This window comes from Schistocerca nitens, chromosome 1 (genome assembly GCF_023898315.1).
Source record: "Schistocerca nitens isolate TAMUIC-IGC-003100 chromosome 1, iqSchNite1.1, whole genome shotgun sequence".
Taxonomy (NCBI): Eukaryota; Metazoa; Arthropoda; class Insecta; order Orthoptera; family Acrididae; genus Schistocerca; species Schistocerca nitens.
The window spans coordinates 894,831,530-894,858,750 of record NC_064614.1 but is presented as its reverse complement, the minus strand read 5'-3'; the positions used below and the strand labels follow the sequence as shown (position 1 = coordinate 894,858,750).

At 42.4% G+C, this 27,221-nt stretch overlaps 1 protein-coding gene across 1 annotated transcript in view; it reads right to left on the bottom strand.

Moving 5' to 3' along the window:
• Nucleotides 1-4,978: 4,978 nt before the first annotated feature.
• The window catches only part of LOC126192144 (telomerase-binding protein EST1A), a 340,857-nt gene continuing 318,614 nt past the window's right edge, over nucleotides 4,979-27,221 (bottom strand). The window contains exons 22-25 of the mRNA XM_049932583.1: nucleotides 24,197-24,393; nucleotides 23,819-23,897; nucleotides 6,513-6,722; nucleotides 4,979-6,389 (exon numbers count right to left, since the gene is read on the bottom strand). Coding sequence (XP_049788540.1) covers nucleotides 6,592-6,722; nucleotides 23,819-23,897; nucleotides 24,197-24,393 — 407 coding nt within the window. The 3' untranslated portion in view covers nucleotides 4,979-6,389; nucleotides 6,513-6,591. The remainder of the gene's footprint in view (nucleotides 6,390-6,512; nucleotides 6,723-23,818; nucleotides 23,898-24,196; nucleotides 24,394-27,221) is intronic.

The window sequence follows — 27,221 nt, the reverse complement described above, 5'->3', positions numbered from 1 at the left end:
GGGCTTTGGATAGGACAGAGGTTTCGGATTGGGAGAGAGGTTTGGAGGAAAGGTTAACTACTGAATTAGGGTGTTGTGGTTCCCGATTGTGTTGATTGGAATTTTGAGGTTTTGGAGAGAGTGGAGCTGGAAGTGGGAGATTGAGGAGATGGGAGAGACTGGGTTTGTGTGCAATGAGAGGAGGTTGAGGTTTGCTGGAAAGGTTGTGAAGGGTGAGTGAGTTGCCTTTCCGGAGGTGGGAAACCAGGAGATTGGATAGTTTTTTGAGGTGGAGGGTGGCATGCTGTTCTAATTTGCAGTTGGCCTGTATGAAGATGCTCTGAACAGCCGGTGTGGATGTGGGAGAGGACTTTTATTAAGGATAGGAGTTGACGGGTGTGTTCATTGGCTAGGTTGAGATATTTTGGGAACTGATTGTTTCTATCGCACAGAGATTGAAAAAAGAAAAAAGAATGAAACTAATTGACATTGGTCTACACTCCATCAATGTGCTGCCACTAACGAAGAGGAGGGGGATGGGGGTTGCAGGTAGTTTGTAGTTGACAAAAATCATTAAGCAACAGCGAATACCCATGTTGGATAAGGATGGGAAAAAGTATGGTATTTTTGAGAGAACTAGCACATATTTGCTTGAACTAACTTCCAGAAATATCCTACGTTAGATGGCCAATCAGGTATTTGTAAATCCCACTCCTCCTGAATATGAATCCAGTATGCTAACCAGTCCCACCAAGCTCAGTACATAGGTATTACCTCTGGTGACATTTATTTTACACTGCGTAAGATATACCAGTATGTTTCTCTGTGCTCTCAATATTGGAGAAACACTTGGGGGAGAAAAAAAAAAAAAAAAAAAAAAAAAAAGGGGGGGGGGGGGGGGACATGTCCTGGTGGCTCCTAAATAATTTTCTTCGTTGAATGCAACTGTTGATACCGTTATTGTCATACCTTTACAAATTACTATGAACAAAATAGTTGCTAGGTGTGTACTAGTATATACCGCACAGAGCAAGGAAGGAGTGGGTGTATGTGCCCATGTGTGTTGAACCCTTTATTTTGTGATAGAAGACAACAAAGAAAAACCATTGTTCACTATTTTCTTTGGAGATCTTGAATAGAAGGACATGGAGTTTCAATGAGTATTGTCAGAAGTGATGAAACTCAAAACATTACAATTTTATGACAAAGTTGCGAATACAGAAGCATGATTCGAAATTTCCATCAAAGGGAAAACCAGAAATATACAAGTGCTACATAAGTAAAGGTTACCATCTTCCAGGGTATGAATACATAGGTTTCTGTGTAACTTCTAGAACATGAAGAAACTACAAACCAGATACAATATTTGTACACTGTGTGGGAACCCATCTTTTATCATAATAATGTGCAGCCTCCATCACATTTAACACAAAACACTGCTTAATGACAAATATTTATTTTATTCACAACTTACTTGTTTTAATGCTTCCTCTCCGTGTGTAAAACTGGGAATATTTTCCACAACTGTGAGGTGTGTCACATGTGGTGTGAACACCTTATAATTTCATTGCCAAATATTTTGCCAAACACACTAACTATAAAATAACTGTAATGAATCAGTATAATTCCTTGTTCTTTACATACAACACATTGCCAAAATTACTGTTACAGTAGAGAAACATTTATCACATGATAGCATATTATAAACATTTCTATATCCTTCCCAGTAATTATAACATTAATCTGTAACAATAGTAACATTGGGCTACACAGCCATAACATTTGGCAGCATTTCATTTTACTTAATTTTTCCATGTTTTGAGAAACCCACAAAACTTCAGTAATCTTAAGTAAACTTTGCACTGCTTCCAGCTAAGACTCTACACTTTCTGTAGTACAAGTATACTTAGTTTTGGAGATTTTATAGACTTGTTGGTCTACCAACAGGAAATTTCAAACAAGTACTGGAAACAGTACCATTTCTGTTGGTCATTTTATTTCAAATTCAAGTCATTTTATTTCAAATTCTTACACTGTAAAAAGGGTTATTGATCTTAAAGCACCCTACAGGGGTAATCAAGGTCGGAAAATGAAAAGTTGTATCTCAATGAAAAAGGAAGTAAAATATAAATTTAAACTGCAATCATGATCAAAAACATTTCTCTAAAGAAAGAGGAAAGCAAGGGAATCCCAAAAAGATGAAGATTCAATAGCTGGATTTTGGTTTTTACTAAGCCTTGATCGAACATCCTTTCATATTCATTGCGCTCTATAATTAAAATAGATTTCTGTGAGTAGTACAAAATAAAACTGCTCCACTCACACAGTGGATGCATGCTGACTTCTGATGACCTTTATACTTCTCTCCCAACAACATGCAATTTGTCTATTTACAGTGATGATGAACTGCTGCATGGTCAAAATGAAATGAATCTAACAGAAAGGTCACTATTTCTTTCGTATGCTGGAAAGTTAAATAAAGGAAAGGTAAAGATGGAAAACTAAAAATGGAGGAAAGATCATGAAGAGACTTCCATCAAATGCTGGAATGTGCAGATGGGAAACGAAACAAGGACATGCAATAACCAAAATTTGATTCCTGTGAAGTTAATAAACACTTCAAGTCATAATACTAGTTAATAATAAAACCAGGATGAATAACTGGAAAGGGAAATGGAGAAGTTGTGATTGTATTCCTCTTTGTTTTGATTAATCAACTATCCTTCTCATTTCTGTCAATTTTTATGCATGACTGTCATCTTGTTTACTCTTTAATTGTATCAAAAGGAAAAATCACTGTAAACTTATGAGGAGACAAGAGTGGCTGGCCAATGCTTACCTTCAGGAGGTAACATTCTAAGTGCTGCTGAGTAGGAAAAACTATATCAAGTGTTTTTGTAACTGTTAGTTACTTTCTGAGAAAGAGAGAGAGAGAGAGAGAGAGAGAGAGAGAGAGAGAGAGAGAGAAAGGTTGAGAAAGGTCAGAAAGTAGGGCCAGGTTACTAAGACCCTAGCTGAAGGAAGTAGCAAGATTAGGGTTTGACGTCCCATTAACAGAGAACATGCTCTCGGCCATGGCCTTTCTAAGGAACCATTCTCGGATTTGTCTGGATTAGGGAAATCATGGAAAACCCAAATTTGAATTACCGAATGCAGGTTTGAACCATCATCCTCCAAATGCATGTCCAGTGTGCTAACCACTGCAGTACCTCACTTGATGTCTCATTTGAGGGGGATCTATATACTATCAGGAGGGGGAGGGGGGGGGGAGATGCAATCTAGACCATGAAACTTCCTTTGTGTCAGATGTTCAAAGGGTGCTACACTTTCCGTTCTGTTGACTAACTGCAACAAGTAACGTCAGTATGCATAACATAATATGCTGCCCACATTGACTCTTAGTTTGACAGTTAATACAGTATTTAGTAAAATAGAGCACCTTTTAATGTCCAATTTTCTTTTCCCTGTCATATTACAATATACTTTCAGTCTTAATGAGTAATCAATCAACAAAAGACAAATTGCAACAAGAAGCAAGAGAGTAAGAAAGCGTTCATGCACATATTATTACTGTGCTAATTCAATGAACCATGTTTCACGCAACACAAACAACATATTTCCAATTTTTATGACGAAAATAATAAAATAATCAAATTAGTTGTTCACTTGATATATTTATTGTTTGTATAATTTATAACGATGTTCACAAAATTTTCTCACAGTGACAGTTACATCTAGTGGGTTTTCCAAAACATCAAATGTTTCATATACACAGTAAAAAACAAACATCATATATTTTCATATACACTTTGATATTATCTTCATCCAATAAACTGTTTACAAAAATGAACATGTTCATCACTGACAAAAAGCATTTCTGATGTACAGAAAATGTTCTAGTGCTGGTAAAAGCACTTCATTTAAATGAAGCCATTCTTCTGAAAGCCATTTAAAATAGTTTCTACACCCCATAAGTAAAATTATGATGAACATTCGCATAAAGTGGCCCTGCGGTTGTCACTGAGATAACAATTTACATCAATATGACTTGTGCACAAGTGTTTCCTTGAACTCTACATATAATTTCACATAATCACTCTAATGCTGTGCAAGACTTAAATTAAAACACCATTGCTCAATGTTTATTCTCAAATAAGTGGCTAAAAAAGATGCTGTGAACTTGCACTACTACAGAAAAACGTCTTGGCAAGTAGATGCGAAAATGCAGTTTGGGTGATTAGAATGAACCCACAAGCTCAGGCACTAGAGATATCTGACCACATAATGATATATTGATTAGTCTCAAACTTCATTAGAGGTTTAGAAAAATAGTTTATCATCAAATCTGTTTATAATTTAAAGAGAAGCACTTCTGGAAAAATACAGTCTTCCTTTAAAACACATCATAGTAAGATTGATCTTATATTTCATACATATATTTATTCATCCTTTATGCAATAATTCCAACTGCCATACATGAGATTATATAAGTATCTACCCCAAACAATGTGCATAAGTCATTGTTGAAGCACTTCACTTCATGGTACAAGAAGGGATCACCAAATAACATGCTTCTTATATTGTGAAGAACTGTGCTTTACACACAGAAATAAGATCAAAATTCTGCAATACTTGTCACTATAATATATAAAACATTATTATCAATTTTATGGACTCTCACAGTCACAAAACACTTCAGAAACATTCTGATGATGGCTACAAGATGATCACAAAAGAAGATAAATAGCAATGAAGATACCACTTGTAACAAATACTGTGCCTGCACCAGGGGAAAATGTTAAGGAAACATGGACTGTATGGTAAACAACGAAGTAAAAAATTTAAACACAATGTTCTCACTCATACACTAACATTGGTAATACTGCTCTGTCTTTCGTAAGAGCATACCAATGGTTTTCTTTTTAAAAAAAAAAAAAAAAAAAAAAAAGAAAAAAAAAAGAAGAAGAAGAAGAAGAAGAAGAAGAAGAAGAAGAAAAAAGAAAGAAAGAAAGAAAGAAAGATAAAGACTAAATAACTAAGACATTTATGTAGTAGAAGTAGGTATCCAAAACATTTCATTTATTATAAGGAATTTTCTACTGCCAGAATGGTTATATCTGGCACCAGAAAACAACTGTAATTATATTTTAATTACAACAAAAATAATTAATTGAACAGGTTTGCTACTATTATTTACACTGATCACATATGCTTTAAGATTCTCACTGACAAAACATCAGTTATAAAAATACTCTTGTGACTTAATATAGATCAATCACGAACGACAGAACACCTTTTTTTTTTATATGAAATCAGGCATAATAAATTTTTCCAATATGATTGTTTGGATACATGATAATCTTGAGACATGAATAAAATTAGAAACATAAGAAACCTTTAAACATGCAATATTTATATACCCACATTTACAGCATTATACTGTGTACATGAACAATTAATTTTACAATCTTGTAATGGTATCCCTATGTGATAGATCGAACACTGAAAATAAACCAATATTTTCAATTTCATCATTGAGCATTGATCGCCTCACATTCATCAATAATCATATTCTCTGAAATGCCATTTCCATTTCCTGAGACAATTTCATAACAGTAGTATTATGACTTTATACACTAAGTCTATAAAATATTCACTTTATTGTTGAACAAAGTATCTACATTGGCTTAATGGCAACTTCTTACAAACAAATCCCACTCACACACACGTTAAAGGTATTAAATATAAGTACACGAAAGGCCAGCACACTTGCACAACAAAATTCTACAAGCCATTGCTACACACTTCTGATCACTGCACCAACTTGCACAATTTTTAATGTGAACCACTTACTAAACAGTTTTAACAAAATCCTACACCCGACAAACAAAAATTCAACCAGAGTGATAGTAAAACACATAAATATAAAAATCAATAAATAAGTACATGACATTTACATACCCTGACACGCAGAGAGCTTTATTAAAAGAAAATGAGACAGTGCAGACATCTTAAATAACAATGGACTCACTAACAAGAAACAGCCAATAACTTCACCACAATGGAACAACTTCGTTGCCAAGTCACACACACCATACAATGTATAGACTTATCCTTTGATTTGGTGGGAATGTGATACATTTCACAACCAAACATAATAAAATATACAAATACATTACTGGTCAACATACAGCAGAGCATGCATTACTATCAGTACAGTACACGATATGCACGCAGAGGTAACGACATTAGTCTAAATCAAATTTCAATGTGTTTAGTGAGAAATGATGTACCTCAAGGCTTTTGTACCAAAAAATGAGACAGCCGCATGTTGGGCTGGCTGAGTCTGGAGACATTATGGCACCCCCCCTCACAGCATCATTGCTGACTGCGCAACATACGGCTGCTTGCTGCAATATAAAAGTGTATATCAAATTACGTCACTACTAAAAAACAAAACAAAAATTGATTATTAATTGTGAGCAGAGAGAGGGGGGGTGGGAAGAGATTTAAGAAATATTCCATCGAACTACCTGGGCAAGTCGGACCGCGGCATTAGCAGCTGCGGCCTTTGGCGGTGGGACCTGTTTGTGTGTGAGTGAGGGTGGGGGTTCAGCCCAGTCCCGCCCACCGCACGAAGTCAGGCACCTCGCGCACCGGCACGTCCAGCCCCAGCGCCTTCACGCGTAGGTTGCGGTCCTCTGTCAATAACACTACCTCCCGGTACAGTCGCCTTGTCTCACCTGCAACATATTTAACATAATGTATGTGTTGTTTTGATATGCCCTGTAGTCCCCAAACTTACAAGTATTTGTTTTCATTTATTTTTATGTGTGTCCATCGACGGTACTGGTAGCTGTGCCTGTTGCAGGAATGTAATGGCCTGTACAGCTGTCGCTTTGTGAATTAAATAGTTAAAGTAAGCTATTAAATAAACACGTAGCATTCTTCTATGTAATTCTTTTAACTTTTTAAATTTATCCTGCTGGCATATATTATACACATAGTATTAAATTATAAGTGTGAAACTAAATTATTTTAATGAATGAATGAACAAACAGAATAGTATTGGAAGTAACTGTCATTCTTAATATTGATAAAAATTGTTTTCAACATGAAAAATTCTTGCCTACCACCATTAAGAATAGCTGTTGACCAACTTATTGTTACTTGAACTGTGAAAATGGCCCTAAATAGTAAGCCTAGCAATTGCTTTACAGCAAAAAATTTACAATGTAAGTAACAGAAAAAAGAAAAGCCATCAGTTCAGTGACTTCTGTGACAGATGCACACTAATGAACACTGTAAGGTTGAGCCACATAGTAGGGGATTCTATCTTTATTTTATTTCAAAAGGTTTATTTCATTTTCTTGTTATGGTCAAGTATTAGCCGGTAGAAGCATTAGCTGGTTGCTTCAGCTGCCTGTAATTTTCTCGTTCCATGGTCTGGCAACAGCTAGTGAGCACCGAGGTGGGCAATCTCGATCACATGCCTCCCTCGTGTGCTGACGAGGTAATGCCATTTAGGCGAAGATGACTAAGTCATGCTTTGGAATTTTCCATGCCACCCCCCACGGTTTTCTCGGCTCCTCGCCAATCAGGACGGAGGAAATCGCATGGCCGTGCTGGAGGCACCCTGCCCTGGAGTCACCATGCTGCCTGTCGGCTGAAAATGCTCTCTCTGCCATGCGCCCTGTGGCTGTGATCATCATCATCTCTTCCCACAGCAGCACAGAGAACTTTGTTTCTGTAGCTGCCACACCTCCCAAGGCCTCACTCATGTTGCCCATTTGAATTCGCATCTGTTGGTTTTTCTGCCAATAAATGGCCTCATTTCAACAAAAGGTGTCAGAAAAACTTCTTTCAACACATTTGCCCACTGCCTTAGCCGCTCCTATGAGAGCCGTTCCTAAACAAACTGGTGTCAGAATCGGGATTCGTTCCCATAGAAACTTTGTTGATAATTTAAATTCTCCCAGCAAGGCTATCTTGGCAGTAGCCCCATGTCATAACATCATTAGCACTTTTCTATGGACAATGAGCGGTACGCCGTGGCGGGATGCTTCCACTTCATTACGATTTTAGTGCCGAACATTTCACGCATATAGAATGCGCCAGCCGGTCGCCACGTTCGCACTGCACAGGATGTGGCTGTGTCAGTAGAAACCCACAGGGCGCGCGCCGCTGTGCCGCAGCCGCTTGAGTCCGAGAAAACCAGCAACACGAGACAAACTTCGTCCACCGCCGCGTGAGGGGCATGCAGCTGAGTGCCGGGAGAGCCACCGCCATCAGCTGCCAACACATCCGCCACCACCCGAGGGTCCAGTAGCAGCCAGCCTGCATCTATGACATCCACCAACGATCCTGCCATTCGCCACTTCACCACGCTGTTGCCGCCACCAGCACATTGAGCCAACTCAACTTTAATGTAAGTCGCAGCGTCGCTTCAAACCTTAACATCGCAGGTTGTCCACCACCAGACTAGGTTATTTTGTGATCCCTTTTTTTTAAACATTCATTTCTTGGTCACTAGAGCCCCCTGATTTTGTAAACATGTCAATAGGAACTCGAGCAATGGAATGGGATACTCCCTGAGAGGCAGCTGTCTCACAAGATCCACTCGAGGATATTAATGCTAGAATAAACTAATTATTCATACAAAATCAAGAGTTAATTGAGCAAAACCGCATCTTGAAACAGACGCTGGAAGCCAGTGTGCGAACTTCTGTACCTGTGGCTAGCTCCACACCTGTAACAACTGTACAACCCGTGACAGCTAATACTAATTTTGTCACTAATACAACTATCACTACCTCAGCTAACACGGTAAGTGTAAGCAATTTTCCTGCGGCTTCTTTCATTTTCACCTTTTCCGGAAAGTCCCATAAAAATGTGGTTATGTTCATACAGAGTATTCGTGATGTGGGTAGTACTTGTGCCTGGCCGGATGATCTATTGGCCAATGTAGCCAGATTGAAGTTGACAGGCGAAGCAAGAATGTTCATTAAGACAGTGGACGAATTGTGTGATACACATGATTTTGATGTTTTGGCCTGCGGATTAATTACGCATTATTCCGACACCAGAGGTATAGGATATTACAGAGATCAGTTATCAACTCTTAGGCAGAAGGCTAACGAGGATTATGATGCTTTAGCAGATCGCATATGAGCTATATCTTGTCGTACCTATAACCTTATTTGAACTTTCAGTATGAAAAGAAAAAAAAATATTTATTATTATTATTTTTTTTTTAATACCACCTAATTCACCAAATAGGAGATGTTGGGGTCTCAAATCGGTCTCCAGCTATGTTGTATTGCCACTTTCACAGCTAATAAACAGATCTAAAGTAGAGTAAAAACCAAGTTAATACTAATCCAGAACAACAGTGCTAACTGCATACCCCACTGTCAATTTCAGAAGTTACTAGCCCCGAGTTTCAAGTAAATGATATTTAAGAGTAAAGTCGTCATCACAGTTCATGCAGAAATATAAAATCTATCAATTACATACATTTTAGAAGAACAGAGTGTCTAAGTGAGTAAATGAATCGTGACAGTTCTGTGAATTTTAACGACTGAGTTATCTACATCCCTTGAAAAGAAGGCCCTCCATGAATAAATGTCGTGAACGACTTAAGGTAAGCCTGGAACGAATTTAGTAACCGTTCAGAGGAATTTAACTCACCGCATAGTAAGGAAGGCTATCCTGCCTCCACATACAGAGGCCCTTTTCTGCTCTCAACCACCACCCCACCTCCCACTGGGACCAAGCCCAGCCATCTGTTTTGTATCCAGCCATAGGCAAGAGAAACAAATGCTAAGAAAGCACACACCCCTGCATTCCCGAAGCATCTAAGCCGTATCACCTAGTGCAGTATAAAGCAATAAACATTAGCAAAAGCAAGAAGTACACGAAACATCTACACCTTATACGAGACCATTTTTACCTTCGCTAATACAACTATTACTGAAGTTAATCTTCAATCTGTTGCAACAGTATCAGTGAGAGTGTTTTATGTATGTACTAATAAGGAGTTGTAAAGAAGAGAGAGATAAAAGTTCCAATTGAACAACATGCAAGTAACTTTCAACAGAGTAATGGTCAAAGTAAAATATAAAACTGCCGCGTACTTCAGTTGGGAAAGAGACAGTTCCTACTAGCATCGAACCCATGACCTGCAATGAGTTACTTGAGAAGTCATCTATGCCTCTATCTACGACATTAGGTATACGAGTTTCATTGGCAGTCACCATTAGTACTATAAAACTATCACTGAACCCGCCTTTCGCAAAGAAATATTCTGGAGTTATTTAGTGCTCGAAGTCCTGCCAGTAGGACGGACCCCTTAGCCGCACATGCCAGAGCTGCTCCCGCACTGGTTAGATCCAGGCATATTCATAATGTCAGCACTCTGCTATCTAGCGAGCACGACGCCTGCTGCATCTTAGCGCCTCAAGCAGCACTGATTCTCAACATAGAATTCTTAACCACTACACGAGTATTTTGTATAACTTTACACACATTTTCAACACTAAGGAAACAAACAACAAAAACAAAAACACCAACAGGTAAGTAATGTCGACATCATCGAGAGGCAACCAGTATCCTCGAACCATCGTCAACGAGAATTAGGGAGCAGGTAGGTGAAAGAGTTAACAAAAGGAACAACAATTATAACTCTGCACAATTGGTTAGGAAGGTGCCAACAACCAACATTACGTAGTTATGAGACAAGGAGTACAAATTAAAGCAGGAGATAGCGTACAAAAGAGGTTACTCTTTAATAATATCAAGGAGGGTAATGGCAATTATCGATCTGAAAACTGAAAGAGACGTGAAACCACTTTAAACTAAGACACTGCTAGAGGAAGTATTAACTTGACACTGTACTATTATACAGCATTACTAATAACATTGGCACAACCTAACGATAGCATTCATGTAGGTAGACATACCAAAGACATGTCAATCAGTATGGAGATACAAACAAGAGAATACTTATACTTATTTTGCTACGAAATATAACTGGAGAATAAGGGGAGTTTTGTGTTAAGGGCAATAATATTTTGTACTTTTGTTTCTATCGCAGTTTTGCCACCACGTGTGTCACTGGGATGGGTTGCCAATTACTTGTGTCTAAATACTATTTTCAGTATTCATTTTGTCTAGGTTTTATCATCAATTATTTACCAAAGCAATCCTCTGAGAATTTTGCCAGCACCAGTAATTTAGCATTGTGTCAATGAGCCTAATATTTCCATGTGTTAATTTGTTGCCAGAGTTATGAGGGTAGTTATTTATTTTGTGGGATTTCAATTATGCCAGAGTAAGTTCGCAAGTATTGCCCTTTTTTAAGTGTTTACTAATAATGTTCTAGGCAAGAAACTATTTTGGAAGGGTAACTTAAGATTTAATCATGCTTTATTTCATTTGAGTTGGAATGCTTATTTGGAGGGACATGCCACATGCCTCCCTACTTTAGGTCATGTAAACGGAGTAAATAACCCCCACAGGTCAAGAGATTTTGGCCATACACCTTGTTCGTTAGATAAACCAGAGGACAACCAATCCCATCCGGCTCTTGCGCCAACTTACTATGTTCCCCCCTTGATGTTAATTGAATAATGAAGGCGCCTCTGCGATTCTTCTTCCCCCCCCCCCCGCCCCTCAACCTCCAGGACACATTAAGTGAGCAATTTGCTGGGAACCAACCCAGTTGAGAGCCAAAAATGATGTCTGCCGAGGTGTTTTGTCCTCCCCTGTATCACTTACTCTGCTATCGAATCGTGGAAGCTATCCTATTTTTCCTCTTCCGTCAAGGAGCGAACAGTTTGCTAGTTCGTTCTGACAGTTCCGGTACTATCTACCTTTCCAGTGACATCAAATGAGATATCGTTCCTCCCTTCTTACAATTAAGCACCATCATTCATTGTTCTTGTGGGAGATGTGTTTGCCACCAATAAGTAACATTCGATTCTGCTGTCACTCTATGCGAGTGCTAACCAGTATTGGACACAACACCTAGTTAAACTGACTTCAAAAGGACAACCCGGAAGGGCACGCACCTTGCGTGATGCGACCGACAATCGCGCAGTTCCCTAGCTGTCTACCGTATTTACTCGAATCTAAGCTGCACTTTTTTTCCGGTTTTCGTAATCCAAAAAACCGCCTGCGGCTTAGAATCGAGTGCAAAGCAAGCGGAAGTTCTGAAAAATGTTGGTAGGTGCGCCACAACTAACTTCTGCCGTCGAATATATGTAGCGCTACACAGGCATGCTTTGTAGGCACAAAGATAAATACTGGCGCCAAAACCTCTGCGTCAGTAAATAAATTAAAAAAAAAAAAAGGTGGAAGACGAGCTTTTTTCTCCGCCCTGAGTTTCGACCACTGCATTTTCATACATTATCCAACGAAGTAAATACAAATTCCGTATTGTTCACCTTCCAATGTAGCAGAATTTCAATGGACTACAAAAATCCGACTGGCGAGACTGTTTGGGATGTTTGTCAATATGGCCAACTCTACATTCTGAATTTTTTCCTACCTGTGAGAAGAGGTGGTTGCTAATAGGAACCTGAAGAAATGTGAATCACATGCAGTATTCTCTGCACCATAAGAAAGAATACGAATATAAACATTTTGCCATGTATTCTTTCGTGTTTGCTGCTATCTCATTTCTGAGTTCTGACAGGTTGGTGTTAGTGGGAAGTATCCAGATAACCCGGACGGTGTAACACTGTGCCAAGATGTGCTGGCCGTGCACCAAGGCATGTTTAGCCACAGGGTGATCCTCATTACCAACAAACACTGTCTGCCTGTCGCCATTCACATGACTGAGTCCTTCGAGCCCTGTGCCAAATCGAGCCAAAGGCAAGGGCGAGGAACACACCACATTGTTGGGCGTGGGCAGATTGTGCCATTCAGCGTCCCAAACCGAAAGAACTTCGCGGCGTAAGACTGCCCGCAAATCAGTCTCTGGGAGGCCAATCTCCAGAGATGATTTACTAGTGGCCTCTTTCGCCAGGCGGTCAACATTCTCATTGCCAGGTATCCCAACATGGCCTGGGGTCCACACGAAGACCACAGAGCGGCCGCAACGCGCAAGAGTATGCAGGGACTCATGGATAGCCATCACCAGACGAGAACGAGGGAAACACTGGTCGAGAGCTCGTAAACCGCTCAGGGAATCGCTACAGATAACGAAGGACTCACCTGAGCAGGAGCGGATATACTCTAGGGCACAAAAGATGGCAACCAGCTCAGCAGTGTAAACGCTGCAGCCATCCGGCAAGGAACGTTGTTCGGAATGGTCCCCTAGAGTTAGCGCATACCCAACACGACCAGCAACCATCGAACCGTCAGTGTAAACAATTCCAGAGCCCTGATACGTGGCCAGGATGGAATAAAAGCGGCGGCAGAAGGCCTCTGGAGGGACTGAGTCCTTCGAGCCCTGTGCCAAATCGAGCCGAAGGCAAGGGCGAGGAACACACCACGGGGGTGTACGCAGAGGTGCCTGGAAAGGAGGTGGAACAGGGAAAAACCCAAGCCCAGAGAGAAGCTCCTTGACGCGTACGGCGATCGGACAACCCGACCGGGGCCGACGGTCTGGCAGATGGACGACTGACTGCGGGAACACGACACGGTAATTTGGATGCCCGGGCAAGCGAAAAACATGGGCAGCATAAGCAGCCAGTAATTGTTGGCGTCGTAACCGCAGTGGAGGGACACCTGCCTCCACTAGTATGCTGTCCACAGGGCTGGTGCGGAAAGCACCAGTGGCAAGGCGTATCCCGCTATGGAAGATTGGGTCCAGCACCCGCAACGCAGATGGGGAAGCTGAGCCATAAGCCAGGCTCCCATAATCCAGACGAGACGGGATTAAAGCCTGGTAGAGCCGGAACAGGGTAGATCGGTCGGCGCCCCAGCGGGTGTTGCTCAAACATCGCAGAGCATTGAGATGCCGCCAACACGCCTGTTTGAGCTGCCGGATATGAGGCAGCCAAGTCAACCGGGCATCGAAAACCACCCCCAAAAACCTGTGTGATTCCACCACTGAAAGAAGTTCGCCGTTAAGAGAAAGCCGCGGCTCAGGGTGGACAGTACATCGCCGGCAGAAATGCATAACGCAGGTCTTGGCTGCCGAAAACTGGAACCCATGAGCTACAGCCCAGGACTGCGCCTTGCGGATTGCGCCCTGTAGCTGACGTTCAGCAGCTGCAATGCCAATAGAGCTGTAGTAAAGGCAGAAGTCGTCAGCATACAGGGAAGCGGAGACAGAACTTCCCACAGCCGCAGCGAGCCCGTTAATGGCTATTAAAAACAGGCAGACACTTAAAACAGAACCCTGTGGCACGCCGTTCTCCTGGACGTGGGAGGAACTATATGAGGCTGCGACTTGCACGCGGAAGGTACAATACGACAGGAAATTGCGGATAAATATCGGCAGAGGGCCCCGAAGACCCCATCCATGAAGCGTAGAAAGGATGTGATGACGCCATCTCATATCGTACGCCTTCCGCATGGCGAAAAAGACAGCGACCAGGTGCCAACGGCGGGCAAAGGCAGTACGGCTGGCCGACTCCAGGCTCACCAGATTGTCGGCGGCGGAGCGGCCTTTACAGAACCCACCCTGAGACGGAGCCAGAAGGCCCCGAGACTCCAGTACCCAATTCAAGCGCCGGCTCACCATCCGTTCGAGAAGCTTGCAAAGAACGTTGGTGATGCTAATGGGGCAGTAGCTGTCCACCTCCAAAGGGCTCTTGCCCGGTTTCAAAACGGGGATGACAATGCTTTCCCGCCATTGCGACGGAAACTCACCGTCGACCCAGAGACAGTTGTAAAGGTCGAGGAGGCATCACTTGCAATCCACTGAAAGGTGTTTCAGCATCTGACAGTGGATGCGATCTGGCCCGGGAGCGGTATCAGGGCAAGCGGGAAGGGCACTGTGAAATTCCCACTCACTGAATGGAGCATTGTAGGATTCAGAAGTGTGGGTGTGAAAAGAAAGGCTCCGACGTTCCATCCGCTCTTTGATGGAGCGGAAGGCCTGGGGGTAGTTCGCAGAAGTGGAACTCAGAGCAAAATGCTCTGCTAAGCGGGTGGCAATGACGTCGGAGTCAGTACAAACTGCTCCATTCAGTGAGAGCGCAGGGACGCTGACAGGGGTCTGATAGCCGTAGACGCGTCGAATCTTGGCCCAGACCTGCGATGGAGTGACATGGAGGCCAATGGTGGACACATACCGCTCCCAGCACTCCTTCTTGCCTTGGCGGATAAGGAGGCGGGCCTGCGCATGCAGCCGTTTGAACGCGATAAGGTGGGCTATGGAGGGATGTCGCTTGTGACGCTGGAATGCCCGCCAACGATCTTTAATCGCTTCAGCGATCTCAGGCGACCACCAAGGCACAGTCCGCTGCCGTGGGGACCCAGAGGAATGGGGAATGGCAGATTCGGCGGCAGTAACGATGCCGGTGGTGACCGATTGAACCACCGCATCAATGTCATCATTAGAGAGAGGCTCAAGATCGGTAGTGGAGGAGAACAAGTCCCAGTCAGCCTTACTCATAGCCCATCTGCTAGGGCGCCCAGAAGAGTGACGCTGTGATAGTGACAGAAATATCGGAAAGTGGTCACTACCACAGAGGTCGTCATGCACACTCCATTGGACAGACGGTAAGAGGCTAGGGCTACAGATTGAAAGGTCAATGGCGGAGTATGTGCCATGCGCCACACTGAAGTGTGTGAAGGCACCATCATTTAAAATCGAGAGATTGAGCTGCGACAATAAATGCTCAACGGTGGCGCCTCGACCTGTTGCCACTGACCCACCCCACAGAGGGTTATTGGCGTTGAAGTCGCCCAATAGCAAGAAAGGTGGCGGCAATTGGGCTATCAGCGCAGCCAGGACACGCTGCGAGACCTCACCATCCGGTGGAAGGTAAAGACTGCAGACGGTAACAGCCTGTGGCGTCCACACCCGAACAGCGACAGCCTCTAAAGGTGTTTGGACAGGGACAGACTCGCTGTGCAGAGTGTGAAGGACATAGAGGCAGACGCCACCAGACACCCTTTCATATGCTACCCAGTTCTTATAATAACCCCGATAGCCACGGAGGGCGGGGGTTCGCATTGCTGGAAACCAAGTTTCCTGAAGAGCAATGCAGAAGAAAGGGTGAAGGCTGGTAAGTTGTCGGAGCTCAGCTAGATGGTGGAAGAAACTGCTGCAGTTCCACTGGAGGATGATATTGTCCATGGCTGAGAAAGGCGTGAAAGGAGTGGGAAGGCAATTTACGCCGCTTGTTCACTCACTGCCACCGATTCAGTACCCGTACGAGTGGCATCCATGGCGTCTGAGGGACCGGCGAGATCAAAGTCCACAGCGGACGCTAGAATCTAGACCTCATCCTCAGACGCAGAGCTCGAAGGGTGCGGTGGGGTTGGTGCCACCGCAAGTTCTTTGGCCTTAGAGGTCTTTCTCTTGGACTTCTCTCGCTGAACCTTGGGTTTCACCGGCTGGGAAGGCTTCACCAATTCAGTCTCCGGTACAGAGGAGGATCGTGAAGCCCTACGCCCGGCCGCTGGTGAGGACTTATGCCACTGTCGGCCGTCATCCTTCCCGCTGGTGGAACCCTGGGAAGGGAGGGTCCCAAGGGAACTCTTACGGGCGAGAGTAGCCGAAGAAGTTAGACGCTTCTCCGGCTGAGAAGCGGGGATGGACGTCCCCGATGGGTGGGAGAAGGTTGCTCCTGAGGTAGGTCGTGCAGGAGCAACCGGTTGGGTAGAGCCCCCCACGGGCAAGGGGGCAGGAGGAGTCGTACTGCTTATCGAGCTGGCTGGAAGTCTCGAAACTGATGGGGCTAGCACAGTTGTTGTAGCAGCTGCGTAAGAAGATGTCATTCTCACAGGATGGAGTCTGTCATATTTCCTTTTGGCCTCAGTATAGGTCAGCCGGTCCAGGGTCTTATATTCCATGATTTTGCGCTCTTTCTGAAAGACTTTGCAGTCAGGCGAGCAAGGGGAATGATGCTCTCCGCAGCTGACACAGATGGGAGGCGGGGCACATTGGGATGTGATGTGCGTCCGCAATCTCGACATGTGAGGCTGGAAGTGCAGCGGGAAGACATATGCCCGAACTTCCAGCAGTTAAAGCACCGCATCGGGGGAGGGATATAGGGCTTGACGTCACAACGGTAGACCATCACCTTGACCTTCTCCGGTAATGTATCACCCTCGAAGGCCAAGATGAAGGCACCGGTAGCAACCCGATTGTCCTTCGGACCCCGATGAACGCGCCAGACGAAATGAACACCTCTACGCTGTAAGTTGGCGCGCAGCTCGTCGTCAGACTGCAAAAGTAAGTCCCTATGGAAAATAACTCCCTGGACCATATTTAAACTCTTATGTGGTGTAATGGTAACGTGAACATCCCCCAACTTGTCACAAGCAAGTAACCTGCGTGAGTGGGCGGAGGATGCCGTTTGTATCAGTACTGACCCAGAGCGCATTTTGGACAAGCCCTCCACCTCCCCAAACTTGTCCTCTAAATGCTCGACGAAGAACTGAGGCTTTGTGGATAGAAAAGACTCCCCATCAGCTCTCGTGCAAACTAAGAATCGGGGCGAATAACTATTACTTCCATCCTGAGACTTACGCTCCTCCCAAGGTGTGGCCAGAGAGGGGAACATTTTCGGATCATACTTTTGAGCATTAAATTGAGCCCAAGAACGCTTAGAGACAGCTGGCGGCTGGCCGCCAGCGAGAGATGATGTACCACGCTTCATTGCGGGTCATCCGCCCTGATGCCACCTACTCCGATCAAGGGCCCTCCCCACGGGCGCCACCCAGCCGCAGCAATAGCCACCTGGCAGGATGTCCATTGCCGGGAGTCCTGATGCCCCAGGGAGACGGGCATCTACTCCTTGGCATACGTGGGGAGTTAACGCCGCAGGCATCAGTAGAGCGATCCCTGTGTTGTCAGGGGGCTACAACCAACAGAGTACATGGCGGCCCCACCACAACGGACTGGCTACCGTGCTGGATCTTAGGTGCAAAAATGTCCAAGGTCGTCGTCGCAGTTAAAAGCAACACTGCAGAGTGCAGCGTGGTAATCGCACCCAGTGACGTATCCTCGCCCAATAGACGGAAAACGAGCGGGACACCATCGCAACGACGAAAAAGTCGGCTAAAGGTCTCAATGCACGACGGATACAGTGCACCATGTAAGGCGCCCTTCCCGAATTGGCTCGCTCTTCGGAATAATTTAGAAAGATGGAGGTCAAACCCGAGAGGGGACCATCACATAAGGCCGAAACATTTGAGACTCCTTTTAGTCGCCTCTTACGACAGGCAGGAATACCGCGGGCCTATTCTAGCCCCCGAACCCGCAGGGGGGGATGAACCCATAATTACATGCCTTATAATTATTGTTTTGTTGGTCATCATTGAATAAACCATATCGATTGTGCTCATCTATCCTTCTTAGTCAATAATATTTTACCCCTCCTGTGACATTTTTATTAGTCACTTCTCACTCTGAATCACATAAATACGTTCATCAGGTGCAGGAGCCCAGAAACATGGGGAATATCCTATCCATTCTGTAAGTAATCGAGAGTGCAAAGCACAGTCAGCACAGTAAACAGTGTTTCCCTCTCGTTCTTAGACCCGCCGCTTACTTCCTGCGTAGCGCAGTGACATAGCTCGAGAAACAGCCTTGAAGTCATCTGCCGCACACTGCTCTGACATAGCTGCCGCGCTGACCCCCACCCGCATTATTGGTGCTACCGCCATCAACTTTGATGTCGAACACTTTGTACACTGTGTAGTTCGTTGTTCCATGCCCATTGACTTGAAAAATCACTGGCCCAGTTCGTTGCTCAGCAAATACTTCGCCTTCACTTCCACAAATACGTTTATTCCCCAACATAAAGGGAGATCAGCTCTCCTTGTAACCTTCAGTCACCTCTTTTGAACCGTGTTTGAAAGTCCTATTGGTATGCACATCCTATCTTCATTCACTACTCTACACTCAAGGTAATAAAACAAATGATTGTCATCTTTTCTGTTGTTCATGCAACGTATTTTCGCCATTCTGGACTGCCAGAAGGATTTGATATCATTGTTTTTTTCCAGATTTTGGACGTTTGGAATTACGTGGACGCAAGTGCTCCGCTACCTGGCCTATTAAATTTGCCACTTCACTGTTCTCAAATATTGCCTCATCATGAAGATGATGGTTCTGCTGTCAGCTATTTGCATGATTACCAGTGCTCCTCCATTTACGAACCACCCATCGGTGTCAGGCATCCTGTTTGAGAAACTACAAAGTCTACGGTATGGTATACCCCACATCATCTAGTGATTAACACTGTACTTGATACTATGCCCCTCATAAAGGAAGAGTTAGTGTTGCAACAAACTGCCGATCAAATGTGAGGATATGAATCATTGCTTGTACAAACGGGTCGAAGAAAGCTTTACTGGTATTACATGATCTTAGGCAAAATATTTATCACCTTCAACATGAACTGTGTAGTATAGTTTCAACCGTACCAGTCCCATGCGTGAAACGAGCCTAGTTCAACGCTGGAGGTGGCATACTCAAAACTTTGTTCGGAGTGCTCGATCATAAAGATGCCCAACATTGGAATAAAGAAAGCAGACAAATCGACATATTTACTCAACAGAACCATGAGACATTATTACGCCAACAAGTACGATTAATGCACATTGAAGACAATCTGTTATCATACACTAGGCAAATATGCAGTGTTACAGCTATGATACTCCACCAATATGAATCTTTTAAGAACTCTGTACCACAGGACTTAGTGACTATACAAGCCGAGATATCCAACCTTACACTAAACCTTGAAGCATCTGATGCCATACAAACACTATCACATAACGTGCAGACTACCAAACTGCTACTTGTCAATTTATGTGTCACAATACAATTAGGATTGCAAGGAATTCTGAGTTCAGAACTTTTACCTCCCAAATGATTTATTCAAAAACTGTAAAATGTTACCACAGATTTGCCACCATCAATGCATTTAGTGTTGCCCACACTCGAAGTTATGTTACCCGATTATTATGCTATGGCTATGACTCAGTTATTAAAATGAGCCAACACCCTAGAGTTCTGTAAACTTATACCCCCTTGCCTGTTTGTATTGTCAATTTGAGTGTTACAAGATTGCATGTGTTCCCTGTTGCATGGTCAGCAACCAGACAGTATATACGCTGGAATACAGCGGACATTCTAGTCATTAGTCCAGATCACCAAAAATATACTACAATGTCCCAAAATCAGTTGAATGAATCCATACATGTTCATAATTTCATGTGCCATGAAATCGCCCTTCGAAACCATCCTAAGGGATGTGAGATTAGCCTTTTCTGGGGAAAGTGTAAATCGCCACCCTGTTCACAAACCATCGTTCGCCTAGCAGAACACTGGTTTAGGATCATTAGCACAAACCACCTATACACATTAGACCAACCTATGATATTAACACTTTGTTGCTATGAACATAACTTCCAGTCGCAAACATACAAGACAGAAATCTCAAACAGCGGATTTTTAGCAAACAGTTCGTATTGCAATGTTATTACGCCACTTGTAACCTTTCATGCCAGTATGACTTACTCTGACAGTATTCGCACCCATTTACCTATGTTTTTTCTACCTGAAAGTTCATTCGTGGTTCCTTTGTCAACTGAATTACTTGTTTTATCTAATATAACAAATGATCACCTTTTAACGTCAATCGATGACTTTTCAAAACACCCCTTACGATATCACCTGTTGGCAGACAGCCACTAATCTACATACGACTATTATACCAAGTGTCACAGTAACCCTGGTCACTGCTATTTTTATTATTGTACTGATATGGATACATTTTGCAAATGGTTACAACCATCCCCTCCAATAGTTCCAAAACCTCAGTCTCATGGCGAATATAGCCCATGATTCGAAAGTAAAGCCTATGAAGGCATGTGCCCTCCTTTAGTTTTAAGAGTTCAACTGTGTTATTAACTTATGTGAAAACTGGCGCATCATAGAGAAGTGCTCTCCCAGTGTTAATCCCTTTTTAAATGTGTATGAAATGTGTGAACCTCCCCTCATACTTCACTGCGCTGAGTTCCAGTGGACGGGCCCGGCAACCGCCACACCCCCTTCTAGCTGGCAGCTTGTGCGCTGCCCACCAAGGACAACATAACGCGCCATGTTGCGCCACTCAGCCTTGTGTGTAACTTCAGTGGTGATATGTATATGCTTTTAAATTCATTTATGAAACAAAGATGCTTGGCGTGTACTCCTGATTGAAACTATTACCTTCCAATGTGTTTTAATCACACTTGTCAACTGATGTAATTTTGTTTTGATGTTTTATAATATTTATTCCTTGCTCTTGTGTCAACATAATATTGTTGAAGTGTGTAAGCCCCTTTGTGACCCCTAAAAGGCCTTCAAAGTCTCTACGCCCACCCGTAGTCTAAGGCCCCCGCTGTCTTCTGTGGGAACCTTTAACAATCAAATAATATCTATTTTGTCTTTGCAAACTAAAATTGTCAACATTTAAATAACAGTCGCGTTGAGTGAAATCACATACGGTTTCCGCTCCCACGGAAGGGGTGTAATGGATCTGGGAGATGTGTTATTTTCTACTGGATTTGTCGACACCAAATTTAATGAGGGAAGTTGTATATGTTTTCTTATATTTTTGTCAGAATTTTTTTTAAATTGTAGTTTGCCTTATTTTATGCTAATTTACTTATATTTTTGAGAGTGACAGCATATTGATTACTATTAGTAGATGTGACGAAGAATATCAAAGAGACTGATTACAAGTGGAAGCTTGTGTGTTGTGTAAAATGTCTTTGACGCTGGAGTCGTCTTTGACTGTAGTTAGTCGGCACTGAACTCTTGGTGTGTGTTGACAGTAGAACAATGTGCAGGTCGCCGTTATAAATATTTGCTAGTGAACACGAAAAAACGAATTATGTTACTACTTTTTTTATATAAACTTTAAGAAGAAACCACATTCGAAGAAATGGTATTTGAAGCACCAAAAATGAGGCAAACGCATTGAACCAGGTCATTTCTGCAGCCGACGAAACTGCATTGTGGAATCATACTTCCACTAGACTGAAGCCAAGACAAATATCATCTTGTAAACATTTCACAGAAAAGGTACTGTCACGAAATATTGCTAAATACAGTATATAAAAATAGTGAGCATATTTCAGGGGGAGGAGTGTAAGGTTGAGCCAGATAGTAGGGGATTCTATCTTTATTTTATTCCAATAAGCTTCTTTCATTCTCTTGTTATGGCTGAGCACTAGCCGGTAGCTTCAGCCGCCTGTAATTTTGTCATCCTACGGTCTGCAGTTTCTCATCCTATGGTCTGGCAGCAGCAAGTCAGCACCGAGGTGGGCAATCTCAATCATGTTCCTCCCTCATGTGCTGACGAGGTAATGCCGCTTAGGCGAAGCTGACCAAGCCATGCTTCGGAACTTTCCATGCCGCCCCGCGGTTTTCTCGGCTCCTGGCCAATCAGGACAGAGGAAATCGCGTGGCCGTGCTGGAGGTACCCTGCTGCCCATGGGCCGAAAAAGCTCTCTCTGCCATGCGCCCTGTGGCTGTGATCATTTTCTCTTCCCGGTACTGCGGCGCCGAAGACTTTGTTTCTGTAGTTGCCATACCATTTGGACTTGCCTACCCAGGCCTGACTCATGTTGCCCATTTCAATTCGCATCTGTTGGTTTTTCTGCCAATAAATGGCCTCATTTCAAGAAAAGGTGTCAGAACAATTTCTTTCAACACATTTGCCCACCGCCTTAGCCACTCCTAACAGAGCCGTTCCTGCACAAGACTACTCAAACATAACATGACTTTCTCAAAGACATATAAACAAGGAGTCAGACATTCCTGCAGAAAATCAATTGGTAGAATGTTCTGGCATTCCCAAAACACTATTATTGTGACCTTAGACACTGTGTTGCAGTTTTCACCAGTGCCCCCTTGTTGGTCCTCTGCCATTCCATACTGGCTCATTTTGATTCAAAGGTGTGATGATGGATTTGTGTCTCACAACACATGCTGATTTTTACTAACACGTGTTCTTCCTTGCATCTCCTGAGCAGCTCTTGCAGCTCTTCATTCACCAGTCTTTGAGCTCAATGAACAGACACTTTCCAGAACCTCATCTTACTCTGCATGACTGAGTAAACACTTCTGCAACCAATTTGAAGTTTCTGAGAGATTTTAAGCACGTCTTCATGTTCTGCGCTGTAGTAATAGTGTAGAACAGAGCAAGTGGATCATGTTTCCAACATTCCCTCTCTTGCCATTGCCTGAACTCCTTACACTTTTTTTTTTCACATGGAGATATGAAAGGATTCTTTCCCCAAATCGAGTAAACGGAGATGAATTCAAGCAGCATTAATATTCCTGTTCAGGAAAAGCTTAATTATGACGTTGTGCAGCAGTAGAATGTACCTATCTTTTGCTCGCCAAAGCAGTCACTGAACACACACAAAATGAGGCGTCCCAAAGTCAGCTATTCCCATGTGATTGTTGAAGCGCGATCATATTCTGCACCCAGTGGCCGTGTAGCTTAAAAAAAACTGCTTTATGTTTGATCAGCCCATGTAATTTAAACTAGACGATAAAAAATTCTTAAAATTCCTTCCTCATGCTCCTAGACATAATTTGCTCACTTGTTACAGATTACATCAGCTGCATTTGTACTGAATTCTTCCCACATTCTCCCTATTCAATATATCTAATGTGGCCTGCACATAAGACCTTGTTTGCACTAACCTGGCTTACATTCTTCCTTGTCTGAATTTCGACATAAGCTTAATGTTGTTGCCAGAATTCGGTCATCATTTCTTTTATCCTGGAAAAAATGAAAAAGAGGTACCAGTTACATTTATGAGAAACAATACCGTACACTTAAACTAATGCATCAAAGTAGAAATCAAACAACAGAAAATCCAGGATGGAATGTAACAATACCAGAGAAGGAAAGTTGCTACTCACCATATAGCGGAGATGCTGAGTCACGTGAATCTTTTTGTTGTGCCTATCGCGACTCAGCATCTCCGCTATATGGTGAGTAGCAACTTTACTTCTCTGGTATTGTTACATTACAGCAGAAATGTTTGCCATTTAGTAAGCAAACCTACAGTAACTTACTTGCACACTGTCCTGTTCATCCGTGAAGGCAGCTGATACAAGTACATTTCCTTGGCTAGTAACGCATCTGACACCCCCTGGTCTGCTCCTAATGTACGATAGAGCAGTACGTGCTGCCTCCGCTACACGTGCCACATGTTCTGCTGGAAGATCACCTCTTGGACCACCTCGTGCTAATCCCTCCAACTCCTGAAGAACTGTTGGTAAGAAAATAAAAATAATTTAAGCTCATAGTTATGGAACAAAATTTCTCTTTGGGCATCGAAGCACAGTGTAAGAAACATTTTAACAAAAACTCAGTAAAAAAAAAAAATAAATAAAAAATAATAAAAAAACGTTAAGGCTTTCATGTGTATGGGATGCTACATGTAATTAGGGAGACTCAAAATACTTTAATGTAATTTTATTAACTACTACAAAGTCATTTCTAAGAAGTGATGTAATTTTTGTTATTAGAGTTATAATTATGATGCATGTTCATGTTCATAAAATAAAATTGTAACTTACCTCACATGTAGGGGATAATTGGATATTTATTCATGAAATTTACACAGCATATTATTCAGTACATCACTGTTTTTCCTTGTATTCACTATTATATTGGGTACTACCTTTTGTATGCCTGCAATGAACGTTACTGGTGCACTATCTTCAACATTGACAAACACCACCTGTCACCTCATTTCGGTTGAACATTTGTTGTCCCTGTGCTCTCTCAAATTGCTGATAAGGAAGTAGTCATTTGTGCTAGATGATTACTATTGGCATGATGGTTAACAAAGCTCAGACAGTTGAAGAGTTGAACCAATTTGCTTTTAGAGGTACTGAGAATTAGTATGCAACATATTAGACCCCTTCTGATGGCCACACTTCTTTCTTGTGCTGAAAGGCCCAATGGAGCAGTTTCATATGGTTGAGACAGAGCTTGCTGGCATTTATGAATAGACATTCTGTCTAAACATAACCAAAAATTCCTTTGATGATTCCAACAAAATATTAACACTTTTTTCACAAAAAATTGCATTTTGAATTTTTTTCTGGCAGGAATCCAGTACGTCACATCTGCATCAACTGCCACATTGATTCAGGTATGTAATGAGCCACTCCGGTTTCATCCTATGTCACAGTAGTTAAATAATTATTCATCTTCCCATTTATAAAAGGCAAGGACATCCTCTGTAATTTCTTTTATGTTCATCAATGAATATTTTTTAATGACCCACCAAGTACACAGTTTTCAGAAATTCAGTCTTACAACTAATGTTTCATACAACCAACTTCTGGCAGTCAGCAAAGTTAACAAACCATCTATTTACGTTTTCGGAGGTGCTGAGTCGTGATAGGCACAATAAAAAGATTCACACAAACAGCTTTCAGCCATTAAGGCCTTTGTCAGCAGTAGACACACATACACACACACTCACACAAGCGCAACTTGCACACACATTTGCAGTCTCAGAGAGCTGAGTAGTTTCTTTGTGCAATGAGGAAGTGTAGAACATAAGGCACTGTTGTCATGTGATATCCAATGTGTTGTGAAATAAATGCAGGAGCAATCTCAATTTTTATTCACACCTCCAATGAGATACTCACAACAGTTTGAAGCCAACTCAAATTATGTCCTCACAGATATTGCACACTGGATGACATCAATTATTTCTGATTTGCACACCATCAAAGTTACTGAATTTTTTAATGCTCGTCCGAATACCTTTTATCTGGGCTGAGCAGCACATCACATTGTGTGATGAGCCTCTAGAAAACCTACCAAGCTGATTCCCTTATGATTAAAATATCAGATGACTATGTTACCCAACATATATATATTTATATATTGTTCACTCATTGAACTACTAAGACAGGAACACCAGTAGCAGCCAGGTAGGAGAGCACTCTACGTAACTACACTTAACTACTACTGATATCTCAACTTGCATAATGGTCAACTAAACCCACTTCTCAAATTTCAGTTTCATACACGGATAAGTAATTAATTAAAAATAATGTTATTTTGATTTTTTTACAAAAGTATTTACAGAAATTGCCACTGCCTACATCCTGACATGAACATCTGTTTTGCAGACATCTGTCCATAAGCTTGTGGATGCACTAACTAAAAACAGTTTGATATTATTCTAAATCATCTCTTCAGTACCTCCATGACCTTTTTGTCATTTGCGGACTTCTCACATTGCATCAGTTCTACTGAAAGACAAAGTAAATAATATTCTGATGGGAATTCCTTCGGTCTATGCAGCAGTGTATTGTTAGTATGCAAAGCCTTGTAAGGGAGTGTGTTCTTGTGGATCAGCAATGCTTCTTGTGAGAGAAGCCCAAGCATTTTAATAGTGAAACAGGCTTCAGCTGCCTTACTTACATTTCACTGTAGCACACACTAGTCACAGTTCCATCCTCCTCTTGGATGAGCACCAGTATACTACCTTGAACTCCCGTTAAGTTCAGCACAATGACTTTCCCAGTGGCTGTTGCTTTAATTTTTCCATGACAGATGACAAAGTGTGCTTCCACTTCAGCTACAGGTTCTTACTATTTGGTGCATAACATTGTAGCCTAAACTTGTCTCCTGTTACAAATTCACCTAAAAAAGCATCTCTTTCTTGCACGTAATAGTCCATCCTCTTCTGAGGCATTGCCTTGGTTGCTCCCAAGACATTGCCTGTGATCCAAATTTATAATTACCTGACAGTCACCTTGTTTCCATCTAATTACACTTTCCTACATCCAAGATTATCTTATACGAAATTGTGTCTAGCCTGTGATATGCTGAATTCTGTAGCAATTTTATCAAAACAACCTGCTGGGAGAGATTTGCTGGTAAACTTGCTGGTTATTTCAGTTTGCGCACACACTAGCCTCCCATTCCACTGCTGACAATGATAGAGTGCCTTCTGCGTATACTACTCCATCACCATGACAACATTGAGGCTAAATGTTAAATAAAATTTTGTTAGCCCTATAACACGATATTTTTTTTCTTTCTCCTTATCACCATTTTCAATTTTTT